Here is a 16,378-nt window from a genome sequence, read left to right on the forward strand (position 1 = left end):
TTGCCTGAAATGGTATAGGGTTTCCTGCCTGAGCAGGGGGTTGGACTAGATGACCTCCAAGGTCCCTTCCAACTTTATTATTATTATTATTATTATTATTATTATTATTATTATTATTATTATTATTATTATTATTATTATTATTATTATTATTATAATACAGTATATGTACTTATGCAGGAATGCCCTGAATTGTTAGAAACTTTATGAAAATGAAAGCATTAAGTATATTTACCATTAAGTAGATTATTAATGCTTCTAACAAAATGAATTCTGGACAAAATTCTATGTATGTTCATCTGCTACTCTTGCTGTAAGCAATTTACCAATATAGAATATGATTTAATTGGTTTTCTTGTTGCATGTAATGCAAACTCAGCACATTGTAATTTATGCCAGAAACCAAAGCTAAGTAAACCATGGTTTTAAATGATAATGTGAATCCAGGCTCTATGTGGAATGCAATAAAAGTGGCATAAAGCTTTGGAAGAAAGGAACTTTTCTTTGCAGAACACATAAAAATAATTAGTAAGTAAAGCATGGTTACACTGCCATCTTGTGGAAAGTAACAGACATGGGGCCAGGGAATAATAATAATAATAATAATAATAATAATAATAATAATAATAATAATAATAATAATAATAATAATAATAATAATAATAATGTTGGAAGGGATCTTGGAGGTCATCTAGTCCAACCCCCTGCTCAGGTAGGAAACCCTAGTCCCTAATGAAGTGACCTATAGATTTCCCCTGAGCCTACATTTCATTTAATGGTTCATGTTGACCACGGAAATGAATGAGACTGCATATTGCCAATTAATGCCTCCAAATATTATTTCTTATTCATGTTACCAATTTAAAAAACCATTCTGCTCTTATGAAATTTTGACGCTGGCTGTTCTCACAGGGAAAACGTAAACACACAACAGCTAAAGTGTACATGCGGAGAACCAGTTTGGCATAGGGGTTAAGGCTTCAGGCTAGAAACAAGAAAGGCGTAAGTACTAGTCCCGCCTCAGGCACAAAGCCAGCTGAGTAGCCTTGGGCTGAGTTTCTCTCAGCCCTAGCAAACAGGTATGAAATCTTGCGAAGAAAACTTCAGGAACTTCTCCAGGCAATCACCACAATCTTCATAGCTACAAAATTGAATGTGTGTTCTTCTAAGTACTTGATAGGCTGTTGGACAAACAGGCTCAAAAACAGTCAGGGAAGTGATTGAAGCCTGGGAAACAGCCCCCCCTCCCCCTCTCCCATCAGTTAACAGGAGTGCTGATTTACCACTATTGAGTGGTACTTAGAAGTCGAAGGTTGGACAGCAGAAGCAAATGACAGCCAATGACTTAAAAGCCAGCCATCAAGACACCCCAATCAACATCTAAAAAGCCACTTACCACAGGCACTATAAATACTACACAGAAGCACACACTCTGCTAGAGAGAAGTTCCCCGAAGATGGGCTCCTGCATGAGTCTGAAAGCTTGGAACACAAAATGTCTGGTCCCAGTGACCAACCCAGATTGGATCCTGCAACATTATTCTGGGACGTGTATATTCACCTTCTGTTGTGATTCCATGCCAGCCTGTGATCCCGGCAGCTGAGTCCGGGGAATCAGAGGAGGAGGAGGAGAAAGGGCCTGGGGAACCATAAGAGTTGGAGGAAGGCTCTGATGAGCCCCCAGACTTACAATCTGATGAAGAACCTGGCCCCTCCACTTGTGCTCAGGATGAGACTCAGATGTGCTGGGAAGCTGAGTCAGACTTTGAGGACGCACAGCTGGAAGACATTATAGATGCTTGCAAACGCTGACAGGTTACAGGAGCAGGACAGAGGGAGGCAATGGGGCGGCTCCAGGGGAGGAGGAGAAGGCATTGAGAAGCCACGCCTTGGGGCTGCATAATAAAAAGGGAAGGTGTGGGTGGTGCTGGTTGCTGAAGGCAACTGTTTGCAAAGGATTCCACTTTCAAGGGCTCATGTTTTGTTTGCTTTGCCTTTGAACTATTTCCTGTTTCCTCCGTTTTGCTTTCGGAACAATTATCAGGTCTGTAACTCAAATAAAAGGGGTTGGTTTTCCAGCCTACTTGTTAAAAGAGGGTTTTTCTTTGTGAAGTAACAAAGACGTATGTAGGCTGGGACAGAACACCTTCATTCATATCACACTATGATTCAATGTGAGTCCAGCAAGATAAATCTAAACAAAACAGTTAGTTCACGTAAACATATATTCATTTTTTTTGTTATTCTATGTAATGCACCAAAGCTATAGGATGTGAGTGCAAGACTTTTCCATGATTTACTCCTTTTAACTCCTAGGTCTCCATATTTAAACTTTTTTAGGGAGGATAAGCTCCATTTAGATGCATCCGTGGATATGCCTGGTCTTCCAATCTAATTTCAGCAATATGGGCGTCCATAGAGGAGGTTTAAAAAGGCAAGATGGTGGCTGTAACTGCACATTCTAGTCTCTGCCTCTTTCTGCTGTATACAAAAAAGAGAAAGGGTTGAGCAGTTGTGGCCACCATCTTGACTTTTTAACCCCTGGGAATATCGCTGGTGTGTTTTTATAGCTTTCTTGTTCAAATATGAACACCACATACACACACAAACACACACTCACACACATGCACATACACACAAACGTCCTTAAATATATATTCAAAATACCACAGAAATTTGTAGTTCTCCACCTATTCTTTTTATTAGAATACATAGGACCCCGATGGGCCTGGAGGGCAGCTGTTTAGAGCTAACAATTGCCAATGACATGTAATGCATTACTAGGAATCTATTCTAAGCATCAGGAACATTGTAAGGAAGCAGAACAGATGTCTGTGGAAAACAGGGCTGTAGTGGCCCAGCCACCAAGCCTCTTTATAAATTTAAAACCATAAGGAGATATGTGTCATCCTGGAATCTGACTCCTTTGCAGCAAAGAAAACTAACAATATGAATGCAAAATAGCACCCATTGAATAAATTAATTAAACATAAACAAGGCAAACAAATCAAGAATACCATCACCACAGAGAAAGATGAATTCTACAGGGAAGGAATTCTTGGTGGGAACCAGCAACTTATTTACAGACATGTCTTTTCTTGTTTTGTTTCAGAGTTTTATTTTATTTTTGTGGTCATGTTACACATTAGCTTTTTCTTCAGCTCCTTCTTGCTTATCTCCATCCTCATTAAAATAATAAAAAATCATTAATAATTTATGATGTGATACAGTGGTAAAGGAAAAAACTATTTCCGCTGTTAAACACAACTGTCTTTTTTGTTGCTTTGTTTTGTGTGTGTGTGTGTGTGTGTGTGTGTGTGTGTGTGTGTGTGTGAGAGAGAGAGAGAGAGAGAGAGAGAGAGAGAGAGAGAGAGAGAGTCACTAAATTAAAAGCAAACACTATGGAGTCCAGCATGCTGTCTGTGATTAGAGAAAAAAAAAACAATGATAGCAACCATAATGAATGAATGTGGGGAATGGATTATGTACATAATCAGCCTATATCAGTGATGGCGAACCTTTTAGAGACCAAGTGCCCAAACTGCAACCCAAAACCCACATGTATTGTTGGGTGCCGGTTGGGTGTGGCCCACTGGGTGGGCGTGGCTGTGGTGGTAATGGCAGACTGGGTGGGACTAAAAGGTTCAATCAATCAATTCCAACTTTGTGTGATCTTCTTTTTTCCTGTGAGAAGTTGAAATTGATTGATTGAACCTTTTTTTTTGCACATGGCGGTGGAGGCCTAAAGCAAAAAGGTTTTATAAAACCCAGCTGAAGTCCTAGGACTGGGCCGACGGCATGCGTGCCCACAGAGAGGGCTCTGCGTGCCACCTGTGGCACCCGTGCCATAGGTTTGCCACCACTGGCCTAAATAATTAGTCACCTTCAAATGGGGAGCAAGATCCATTGTGAGAGAGTGATAAGCATAACTTTCAGAGGTGACGTCCTCTAAAATAGCACCAATCTGAATCCCCCAAATGGACCACATACATTGGCGTAGAAGCAGTGGAAGTCCCAACCTGTGAAGGACCATCTACCAAAATATCAATGAAAGTGATGTCAAACTCTAAAACCCACAGCCCATACACGGGCAGCACAATCTCTTTTTGAGCTAGACCAAGCCTTACAATTGTAACTATTTCTAACTGCCATGAAACTACTAAGTTTTAAGAAGTCCCTCTCTTTTCAGGTCCTTGTCTCCAAGTTGAGGGATGTCAGGAGAACTCAGATCTGCACCTTCAAAACACCAGGGCTCATTTGTACTTTGTCTTCTGCTGGAACAGCATCTTAGCTGTTTCCAAGATCTCCCAGTTTCTACTATCTGATATTTACTTACTGCCTTGCTACCTTATTCATTACTGGATATAATCTTATAACAAACTATTCTCTTTGCCTAGCAATCGTCTAGATCAGGGGTAGGCAACCTCGGCTCTTTTATGACTCATGGACTTCAACTCCCAGAAATCCTGAGCCAGCACAGCTGGCTCAGGATTTCTGGGAGTTGAAGTCCATGAGTCATAAAAGAGCCGAGGTTGCCTACCCCTGGTCTAGATCTTCCAAAGAAAGTAGCAAAGTTCCACGAATACATACAACTGTACGAGTTTCTAGGCCATAACTAATTTTTCATGCTAATGAATTAAATGTGCACCGATCTCCATCTATATTATGCACCAGTATTTCTCCCATGTTGCACTATAGCCAGACATAATGTAGGTCTTCTGGAATGATGGGCCACTGCAAAAAAACATTCCTTCTAACCCAGCAGAAACATAGGATTGCAGCATTACAATTGCAAAATGTTAACAATGCCAAGACAGGGAAATAAAGCAATGATCAAGATAAAGGAGAATATTAACAAAGTCATGGAGTATCTTTTGATGACCCAACGTGAATTGGCCTGGTTTCACAGCTAGGAATCTTGAAATGTTACCATGGCAGAGTTCATTTCTTGAAAAGAAGAACACACAAAGGAGAAATCTTTGCCTTTCCGTACATTAGCCACAAACATGTGCTCATTCTGATACAGCATGCCCTCTTTTTTTTCTTTTTTTAAATAGATGCAACACTTTCACTATAGCTATGGAAAAATGCTGTTACCTAAAATGGCTAACAAACTGCTCACGTTTATGTCTGGGAGAAAAGACGCGTGATAAGTGCCAGTGTACAATCAAGAGAAAGACATACCCATATAATAGTTTGCTTACAGAATCAGAAAAACACCTCAAGAGATACTTCCCCCATCCCCAAAGTTTATTTAGAAATATTGTCAAGAAATAATGCTCTGTGTTTATATGATGAGGGAATTTCCCTTTAAGAACAATAACAGTAGCAAAAGGGTTGTATCTTTGTATCTTCCCAAAGTGGTAAGTGACATCTGTTGGAAGCCATAAGTTGGTTGCTTTGCAAACCATCCAGGAATTCAAAGCAAGGGTCAGCATCCAGAATCCCAGCTGCCTCTGCAGGAGTCTGAGTCTTGGACAGGGTTCTCCAAAATGGTGTTTTCCGCATGTGACCGCATGTTTCCCAACTACCACGGAGCACAGCAGATTGGCAACATTTGGTCTAGGTTAGGCTGATGGCTCAGCAGGGCTCTTCAGACACAATCATATGCTGAACTTCTCTGAATCATCTGTTTTCCCTGTTAGCTTGCCATGGAGAGGTAGAACCATCTTGGATGGTTTGGTAGTAGATAATGGATGACGCCCACTTGTTTTCTCTAGCAGGATGTTGATTCTGCAACATAGCTGGGGTGTATTGCATTTGGCTCCATTATTTTGTGGTGGTGGTGGTGATGATGATGATGATATAGGAAAATCTGACTTTGGACCTCTTTCATATGACAAAACTGATACAAACTAAGCATCCTAGATTGTTTAGATCTCCCTTGCTTTCAACAAGACTGGAAGGAAAAATTTAAAAAAAGCTGCACTAGATTATTTGAACAAAAGAGAATCAAGAGTATCTGATGGAATTGCCATCTCAGAAGGTTGACTGGGTAAACCAACCATGGTTTAAATTTAGAGCCAACTTTGCATTTATCTTCCACGTACCCAGCTCAGCCTGTCTCCTATTATTTATGGGAAATAAAGTGAGAGAAGAATTCCTATATAAGCCAGTTTGATATCCAAGAGAAAAAAAATGTAATGTAACTCTAAATGTTGTTGCTATTGTTGTTGCTATAATAAGAAACAAACATGGCAGTCTCACTGCATGTACCCTAGAGGTTCCTGCTGTTGTTTAAAATTAAAACTCTTAAGTTTCCCATTTTCTGCATTGCTGATGATCTGCAATGGCTATTGTTCTGATCCAAACAATGGTCTATAAATTAACATTGAAGAGTAAATTCCTTTAGTAAATGTGTGGATGTTGTGAGCTCTCTTTGTTACAACACAAGTTCTTGCCTACCATTTCTATGGACATAATATGATCTTCTTTCTGTTTGCTTCCACTGGAAAAATGAAACGCTGACTTTTAAAAACTATTACGTAATTCTACAGGAGTTTATATATAGATTCTCAATATTTAATCTCAGGAGGAGTGATAGTCCATCAGAAGACACAAGTCATCCCTGCCATGGCTACCAATGTACATTTATTTTTAAAGAAGCCAATAAAAAATTAATAAATTTGGGCATTCCTGCTCCAAATTGGTCTCATGAGATTTGGCAATCTTGTGAGGTTTGGGCCATTTTTTAAAACCAAATTCTTATTTAATTCTGTGATCCCATGACCACTATGTTTGATGGCATCTGCTTATACAATTGTCTCAGAAGGATTTCATGATGATATTTGGAGAGGCTTCCATAACTTCCGGGAACCAGGAAGATGCCAAAACAAGATACCTGCTGTAGTGTCGCAATATAAACTCCACCCTTTCACAACTGCATTGCAACATTGCATGCAAATATGACAAGGGTGGAGGTTCCATTATGGTATGTTTTTTATTATTTGTCCCTACAACACCAACTACATGGCAATCCAGATCTGATACTTTTTGATGATATTCTTCATTGAGAAAGGCTGCAAAGGAGGAGAAGGTGGAAATAAAGTTAGTTGGACGCAGAGAGAGCAATTCTTGCAAGCCATCAAGTCGTATAAATGTTTGGCGTGCCATTTTTGAACTTAATCCACAGCAATAGGAACACAACCATCACTTCTCTAGGAGTCAAAGTGGTTCAACCACATCTGCTTATGTCACGATGCCTGATTCGCATTCAAGAAAAGGAAAAACCCGGGCAAGAATGAAACCAAACTGGAAAAAAGAGTTATACCTCAGATTGTCCAGGAATTTTGTGATCAACCAAAAAAGCAAAAATAGCAAAGCTAACTCACGCACAGCATGTGGATTTAGAGAAACTAGGGGGTGAGGGGGGTTAATTGCTGCACCTTGTTGAGGTGCAAAGTCTGGTTTGTCCTTCATTTTATTTAGTTTCTACCCCTTTGCTTTTTTTTTTTTTAAAAAATGTTTTTTGCTGCTCTGGAATTGCCAGATGACCAGATATTCTCCTTCTTGCTCCTGTGAGGTCAATTCTTGAAGAAGGTTAGTGCAGCTCTCTTGTTGTGTCCTGAGAAAAAGGCATGGGGCTTCTCTACTGCAGGGATCCCCGTGCATTGTAGAAGTCTGGGACCGGCAAGCCAGTGTGAAGCGTTACCTGAAACCAAGGAGAGTTGGAGAGTGTGCAACCTGGATGGTATTTTAAAGCAACTTTTAATTAGCTAGTTTGTTTGTTTTTATGCTCGCAGAACCAACTCTCAGTGTTCAAATCCATAAAAAACAAACATTGTCACAAGTATACAACAAATTGATAATAATTTGGTACAAAAATAACAGTTAAATGGGAAGATATTAAATTGTATATCAAAATGTAAACAACTAAGACACTTTAACTCCCCATGGGTTTTGAAGGAGCCAGCTAAACTAATGTTTAAATTTTTCTTATCCTGCCCAACTTTGGCTAGATTAAGACCATATTTTTTTAAGTGAGCCCTTTACTGGATTATGCATAGTTACAACTGTAGAGAGTTTTTTTAATTCCACAAAAAAGCAAAAAGTAGTCTTAAGCCGAATGGTGCCCTAGGAAATAAAATGGACAAAGAGATGGAATTTGTAGGGGTGGAGACTATTTTGGTCCGGAGTAAATTTACCATTTGCAGCATGGAGCTCTCTGCTTTCTTACGCCCCACTCCTCCAAGCTTCCTGACTTATATTATTATGGAACACTGTTTCGAGTTGGATTTGGGTGGGAGATTTGCAAAAGCACTGTTCTGAGAAGAATTTAGAAGGATAATAATCCCAGATATCTATTGGGAGATTAATTTCCCCATTCCCATCCCCAGAATGCTCCACTGAAGTTTAATAATCTACAAAATTTAATGGCTACTGAGAGCAGTGTGGGAAAAATCAATGGCTTCCTGTTCAGGGTTGGTAAATGTTTTTATGTAATGATCTGTGGGACTGACCTTGGGAGACAGGAGGAACAACTTGCAACCAAGACAGTGGCCTGATAAAACTTTAGACCAGGGGTAGGCAACCTCGGCTCTTTTATGACTCATGGACTTCAGCTCCCAGAATTCCTGAGTCAGCTGTGCTGTGCTGACTCTGGAATTCTGGGAGTTGAAGTCCATGAGTCATAAAAGAGCCGAGGTTGCCTACCCCTGCTTTAGACCAGACATGTCAAACACAAGGCCCGGGGGCCGGATCTGGCCCACGAAGTGGTTTCATGTGGCCCGTGAAGCCATCCTGGAAACAGTGAGGGAGGGTCTCTGGCCCTGGCCCAGAGACCCTCCTCCTGCCAGAGACCCTCAGATCTGTCCCACTCCTGCCCAGGCCCCCATAGGCACCCTTGATGCGAACGATGTAGAGCTGGCCACACCCACCCAGTAGGCCATACACACTTTAGCCACACCCACCCAGTAGGCCACGCCCACCCAGCCCCTTGAGGGCAACCGCAATGCTGATGCGGTCCTCAATGAAATAGAGTTTGACACCCCTGCTAGTTTAGACCAAAAAAGGAGAAGTGGTGAAAGTATCTGAAAAAGGACCCTCTCTAGTTTTCAGGAGAGTAAAATGAGGGACGGGAGAGGTACTTTCAGACTTGCAAGATAAACGTTATCCTTCCGAATTAGTCCAGACAAGAAGCACAACCAGGAGTAATTTTATTGTAAGTTTACACTAACAGAATCTTGCAAGTCTGAAAGCCTATCTCTGTCCCCCTCACATTTACTTCCATGAGAACAAAGGAGGATCCTTTTTAAGGCTCTTTTGTCACCGATCCTCTTTTGGACTCAGATTTGATTTATGAGACCCCTTGTCTAGGCCTGTGGTTCTTCTTCCTGTCTTTTGAGGACATTCCCACATACAATTTACCCTTTGCTGCAAAACAAATGACGACTGTCAAAAAGCAAAGTTAAGGTGATTTCCCCCCCCTCTTTACTAATGTTTTTTTTTTAATTTAGGACATTTTTTGCCCTAACCCTAAATCAGGGGTGTCAAACTCAATTTCATGGAGGGTCGCATCAGCATTGCGGTTGCCCTCAGGGGGCTGGGTGGGTGTGGCCTGGGTGGGTGTGGCTAAAGTGTGTATGGCCTACTGGGTGGTCATGGCCAGCTCTACATCGTTCGCATCAAGGGGTGCCTATGGGGGCCTGGGCAAGAGTGGGACAGATCTGATGGTCTCTGGCAGAAGGAGGGTCTCTGGGCCAGGGCCAAGGCAGTGGGGGCCATTCCCTCACTGTTTCCAGGATGGCTTTGCGGGCCACATGAAACCACTTCACGGGCCGGATCTGGCCCCCGGGCCTTGTGTTTGACATGTCTGCCCTAAATGATAGAGAAATGGATTCTGAGTATCAGATCACATAGTCTGAGAGTTCAACTTTGCTTCAATAAGTCCCACAATTGAAATTTTTCTTCTAATTTTCAATATTTAGGTTTCCTGGTGTTTTCTGAACTTGGTTGTTTGCTTGCCAACATTTACCCAAGTTGGATAATGAAATGTTGGCAAGCAAATATCAGCAACCTCAAGGAGCATCAAGAACCCATGGTTTAATCCTGAACTACACACGTTCTTTTCTAGTTTCCAATGTTTAACTTTTTCAGTTTAATTCTTTGGCCACCAGACAGACAAATGTTACATCCATTTAGTTTTTTTAATTGCCCCTAACATACTGCCTGTCAAATAATTATTATTTATTTAAATGCTCAATGTATATTACCTCCTATCTCACTTTTACATGGTATTAGGTGGCTTATAGTAAATAGATATTGTGGGAGAATATCGGCTAGATGCAGCTTCATAGCACTGTTCATAATAAACTCACCACTATAGTATTCATTCTTGCATACCTTGTCATCTACCTCAGCCCTGCATTTTACTCCTGCCATTCTGTACAGCTGTCTACCCCCATTGCCACATCACACATCAAGACACAACTTCCAACTGGCATTTCTCAACCAGCCAGATCCCAACCCATACTTACTTGCACATTCCGGTTGAGACTGACAGCAGGAAAGAATATGCCCTCCAGATTCTCAAAGGCCACTGGTCCTTGCTGATCTTCATTGATGGAGAAAGTCAAGGTCCTCCTGGTCAAATCAAGCAATATGCCTACAGTGGCACCTTTGGTGATACCTCCTTCAGTCCTTTTGAAAAGAAATGCCAGTTAGCATCTATTTAATTTACACTACTCCTCTTCCAACTTAAAGGTAGGTTAGATGGGTACCTGTATACTTAGTTTTCACAACAGTTCTGAGAGATAAGTCAGACTTAGAGATAATGATTGCCTCTAGTTTTTCAATGAGATTTATGGTCCAATTAAGATATAAACCCACTTTCCCCATCCTAGTTCAATGTTCTTGACCACTGTTACATGTTGACATTTGAGGGATCATCCTGCAAGCAAATCCAAGTTGGTCTTTTAGATGGTACGGCTTTTTGTGGAAAATGTATGTGTTCCACTTGCAGAGGAACACATATATTCTCCACAAAGAGACATGCCATCTACTTAGATGCCCAAGAGACAATCCAATGTTTTTGGTCTAATGACTACACTGTAGGTAGGCTGAAGAATCTGGAACAGGATTCAGCACTGGCTTGTTCAGTGAACTTCTAAACAGTGGCTATTGTACCTGAGCAAGTTAGAATTGATTGTGGTAATATATGCCTTAGTTACATCAAAATTGTACAATGGCCTCCAACTGGGCCTGTTTTTGAAGAGTCTTTTGGCTCTTTTGGTCCAGATTCTTGGTCCAGAATGTAAAATGTTAGTTGGGATATATTATGTGTTGCTTCAGACTGAATTCAGAATTTTAGTGATTACATTTACAGTCCTAAATCAGCTGAAGATCATTCTGGCTGGAAATTATATTTAAGATTCATATATCCATTTACAAAATCATCTGGGACAATCTACCCACCAAGGTAGAAATATGGAAAAGGGTGGGGGGAAAAGTTAAAACATTCTTATTTATCTCATAGAGTTTAGGTTGTCCCCAGTCTAGCTATCTTTCATCAGATGAGGAAAGACAATTTTATTCCAGCAAGCTTTTGCTGGGCTAAGTGCCTAAAATTTTGTTTAAAGATTACCTCTTATCTGTTGGATAAGCTTTGTTGCATTTTTATTGCAAGTGGAGTTTTGGCTCAAGAAAATAAAAACAGGCTGAGCATACCTTAGTCTTCACCACCAAGGTTTGGAAGTCAGATCAAGGTCGTTTCACACAGAATGGATTCTGGATCTGATAGCCTGGCTCCCCTTTAAAATCCTGGAATTGGAGACTACTTTCCTTTCTGTCCTCTACCTCAGGATGGGGAACTTCTGGCACACTGTCTAATGATCTGAAACATTTTCACTATAGGTCACATGTTATAAATGCCAATTTGAATGTCCCAATTCAGGAAGGATCAAGTGGATTGGGGAACAGAGTTCCTCCTGATTCACTAAAGCTGTTGACTTCAGTCTGGTTAGAACAATTTGGTCTAGCATGTGATGGACTCTCCTGCTCAATAATAAAATGTTGCATGCTTTTTAGGAAGACAATGTAGTCCCTCATCTCCAGATAGTTTAATTAAAAAGATTCCAAATGGATAAAACAAGAACAATGGAACCAATTTGGAGGGAGGTACCTGTTGGTATGTGAGTTGTTATGCATGAACCAGCTTCGGTTATTATCCACATACATGGCCCAAGCCTTGTCATCTTTCCCTAGCATGACATCTTTGAGAACATCCATTCGGGCAACCCCAAAAGCTGGATCGGGGTGGTTGTCATAGCGATCGATGGATAACTCCCAGTAGTGGAGCCCCTTGGAGAAGCCAGTTTTGCCCAACACGACCCGGTCGTCATAACTGTTGCAGGTAACTGTCAGGTTGTCATTCGAGAAGATGATGTCGGAGTGAGCAGTGCTGGGGTCAAAGGAAAACCAAGCCACTGCAATGCACACAAGCGTGGAACCGTTATCAGTGTGAATCTGATGATAGGCAGAGACATACAGTTGCCGCCCAAAGCATTGCATGCTGTCATGCAGGGGAAGAATTTGGGTCTGCATTCAGAGGGTTTTGATGAGTGTTTCTGCAGTAAATCCAAAATGTGGGAGGCAGAGGCAAACTGGGTCGGCTTAAAAAGCAAGAAAGTTGGAAAATGTCTATTCTATTTCAACCTTGGAAACTTTAAGATATGCAGACTTCGACTCCCAGAATTCTAAGAGTTGAAGTCCACCCATCTTAAAATTGTTGAGGTTGAGAAACAGTAGTCTGTTTGGAGAAAGTTCTGCTAAAAAGCCTAAGGCTTAGTGAATAAAGGTAAAGGTAAAGGTTCCCCCGCACATGCGTGCTAGTCGTTTCCGACTCTAGGGGCCGGTGCTCATCTCCGTTTCATAGCCGAAGAGCCAGCGTTTGTCTGAGGACGTCTCCGTGGTCATGTGGCCGGCATGACTAGACGCCAAAGGCGCACGGAACGCTGTTACCTTCCCACCGGAGTGGTCCCTATTTTTCTACTTGCATTTTTACGTGCTTTCGAACTGCTAGGTGGGCAGAAGCTGGGACGAGTAACAGGCGCTCACTCTGTTACGCGGCACTCGGGATTCGACCCGCCAAACTGCCGACCTTCTGATCAACAAGCTCAGCGTCTTAACCCACTGAGCCACCGCGTCCCTAGTAAGGCTTAGTGAATAGAAGAGCTGAAATGAAATGGAAGACCAAGAATGTAGCCAGACATTATACCATTCACCATGTGAAGGATATTACATAGCAGCAGAAAACTAGCATTCCTGGAGCTAACATGCATAATAATCAACCTCGTAGGATTTGATCTATGGATTTTAGAGTTGGAAGGGGCCATTTAGGCCACTGCGTTCAACCCCTTGCTCAGTGTAGGAATCTAGATTAAAATGCATCCCAAACACATCCTCTCTAACATTGGCCCCACTGTTAAACTGGAGATTTAGCCCAATATTCAGCTAATGGTTTTAGACAGGGTCACAAACACATGGATATACTATATTGCAGATAACCAAATTAAATCAGGCTTTGTAAATTCATAAATCAGCCTTTCATGCATTTTGTGAGAAAATGAGCAAAAGCACAAAAACAACACCATTTTACTCAGGGTCGAGTCTTTGCAAAAATATTGACTGTTATTCTATTCTGAAATTTTAAAGGCCTTTTTTAAGTGGCACCAGGAAAGACAATCAATATTTTAAATCTGACAAGACTTCAGATGGTGATGAGCCAAGCAAATGTCAGAAATGAAAATGCCATATCCTAAAGCAATTTCTATGTCTTGTCAAACAATATAGAAACATCTCATATAATTTCCTTATTTGCAGCTACTATATATTTATTTCGTGCATGTCAATCAGTGGGCCAGAACTGGAGATATGTATTGCAAAATGAGAAGGCAGAGGAAGGTAGTTATCAGAGTGAAATACAAAGGAGAAATCTTAAGAGAGATCTTAACACACCTGGCCACCTTTCCTCCTTATAACTGCCTTCCTATGGAACTTTTATGTAGCTACCTAGCATATTCCACCTGCATACTTGAAAAGACACCACCTTGTCTACAACACAAGAGGAACATAATTCTTGGTGTCATGCCACAAACATATAAGATAAACACATATATCCTGTCAATGCCAATCAATGCAGTTTGCCTATACACACATGTACACACACATGTTCCCCATGCACCCAAGAGAGCTCATACCTGCTACCATTTTTTTAATATCAACTGTTGTCATTCCAAGTGGAATGCATGAAGGAGAATAAACGATAAGTAAAACTGGCAATTATACACAGATCAAAACTTCCAATTATGATCTTTGCAATATTCACACATGGAGGTTAACTGCATTTCTCTCTTACTTAGCTCTGCTTCCAGAGCTGTTCCATCACTTGGGGGATAACAAAATCTTTATGTAATTATACAAAAGGAACAATGAGGACCACATAGCTGTACAGATGGGAAGGGAAAGGTATGAGCAAGTCAACCTAAACCAGAATGGATTTTTTTTTTGGTTTGGATCACCTGCCTTTCCAAAAACTCTTTCAGAACCAAATGGGAATTGAACATTCCTCAGTTTCCATATGATTCCGTAAAAAGAATATTCAGCCCTCAACTTCTTTATTGCAATAGCTGAATCCAAGTTCATGGAACCTGGTTGAATAACTCAATCAGTCATTCCTTCTGGACTGCTTTTGAGTCAATAGGTGGTAAAAGTCCACCATTTGTAGCCATGTTCATTGGCTAAAAGTGGGGTCAGGTGTTGGAAAGGAACCTTGAGCTATTGAATCTTGATGGCAAGCCACTGGCTTCTTGAGGCTTGAGATGTTACTTTTTCTTGGTGTGTTACAGCTGATCACAACTTTTCCCCAGCCCTACATAAACTTCCAGTCTGCATACTTAGTATGAAACAGATGCATTTCACAGATTACATCTCATAGACTTGGAATGCCCTGCCTATGCTCCCTTTGGAAGCCCATTTTGTTTGCTAATTGTGTTGGCTTTTCAGTGTAGAATTCCACAGCCCTTGTGCCATACATTTCCCTCTACCTGTGTGTTTGGATTGGTGCTCTCCACTCTGAGCTACTATTTTGAATATCTCACTTAGAGATGACCTAATCAGTAGAAAAGCCTCAAATCTGTAGGGATCTAAATCCTCTCTTCCTGAGAGGCTCTGACACCAAAAGGGGATTCAGGAACTTATTAGTATATTATAGGAGAGTGTAGGAATGTACATAGAATGTATGTAGGAAGCATGCATGACATTTTGGGCACTGAACTAAATGAGGGAAAGTATTAACTAAGTTGTGTATCCATTGGAGCCTAATGCCGGCTCTCTCTTCAACAAACTAACCCTTGTGGTCTTCCAAGTCTCTCTCACTTTGAAATCCCCTCCATGGAATATTCTGCAGTAACACCCTTGTCTCAGAACGGTCACACACTATAGCAGAACAGACATTGTCTTAGACTGAATGGAGATCTTTGTACAAACAAGAAAGCTGGATAAACAAGAGACCAGAATAAAGGCCACACCACTGAAGTGGAACAAATATACTTGCCTAATTGGGAGAAAGGTCCTGACTGAGCCTCAAAACCTATAAAGAGATACTACATTTCACACACTGACACCAAGAAATTGCAACCAGACGCAGGCAACAGTGGGTGCTTGCGTTTATCAGCTAGCCCCAGTTTAAGAACGGGTTCCATTCCCAAGGCCTGTCCTTAAGTCGGATGTGTATATAAGCCAGAACAGCATTATTTTTAATACTGTGTAAATAATGAACTTTAACCACTGTGTATTTAACTTGAATTATTGGGTATTTTTAACTCTAATTTTTCTACAATAGACGCCATTCTTATCTATGGGTCTATCCTTAAAATGGGGTATTCTTAACCCTGGGACTTGCTGTACAAGCAAATTGCCAGATTTGCTCCAAAGGCTGAAGATCTGCTGTAAAAACAGAGCTATCTGCACAGGAGTAGGAGGTGGCCTATGGATGTCGCACATGAACCAGGACATCCAGGATTCCCAGTTGGCCTTTGGAAGTGAGTAAGGGTCAGAGCAAAATCGAGACAATTGGTCTTCACGTTGTGCTTTGTTAGTTCAGTGAAGATGGAATGGATCAGTGGAAATTCTTAGCCATGTTAAAATGACATTTCCACATTCAGTGTGCAGCGTACCTCAGAGTATCAATTGCTAGAGAATGAGAGCACCAAATGGCTGAAGCTTTGCTTGTAAGGCTTCCCCAAAGCATCTGGCATGTCCCTAGGATGGAATGAGATGCTGAACTGATGGAATGAGTGGCAGAGTTAGATGTTCTTAATACAGAGTGGAGTTCAATATATCAGTATTGGAAATTTCTGCTTTTCTTTCCTCCTCTTTCTCCC

The 16,378-nt window shown here is 41.1% G+C and overlaps 1 protein-coding gene across 1 annotated transcript in view; it reads right to left on the reverse strand.

Annotated features, from left to right (window-relative positions):
• Positions 1–7,587: 7,587 nt before the first annotated feature.
• Positions 7,588–16,378, reverse strand: part of TRIM9 (tripartite motif containing 9) — a gene marked incomplete at both ends in the record, with an annotated part of 64,486 nt that continues 55,695 nt past the window's right edge. The window contains 5 exons of the mRNA XM_083349969.1: positions 7,588–7,650; positions 10,475–10,637; positions 12,118–12,421; positions 14,195–14,218; positions 15,550–15,585. Of these exons, the coding sequence (XP_083206095.1) occupies positions 7,588–7,650; positions 10,475–10,637; positions 12,118–12,421; positions 14,195–14,218; positions 15,550–15,585 (590 nt within the window). The remainder of the gene's footprint in view (positions 7,651–10,474; positions 10,638–12,117; positions 12,422–14,194; positions 14,219–15,549; positions 15,586–16,378) is intronic.

This window comes from Vipera ursinii, assembly GCF_947247035.1.
Source record: "Vipera ursinii genome assembly, chromosome: 1".
NCBI classification, from domain to species: Eukaryota; Metazoa; Chordata; class Lepidosauria; order Squamata; family Viperidae; genus Vipera; species Vipera ursinii.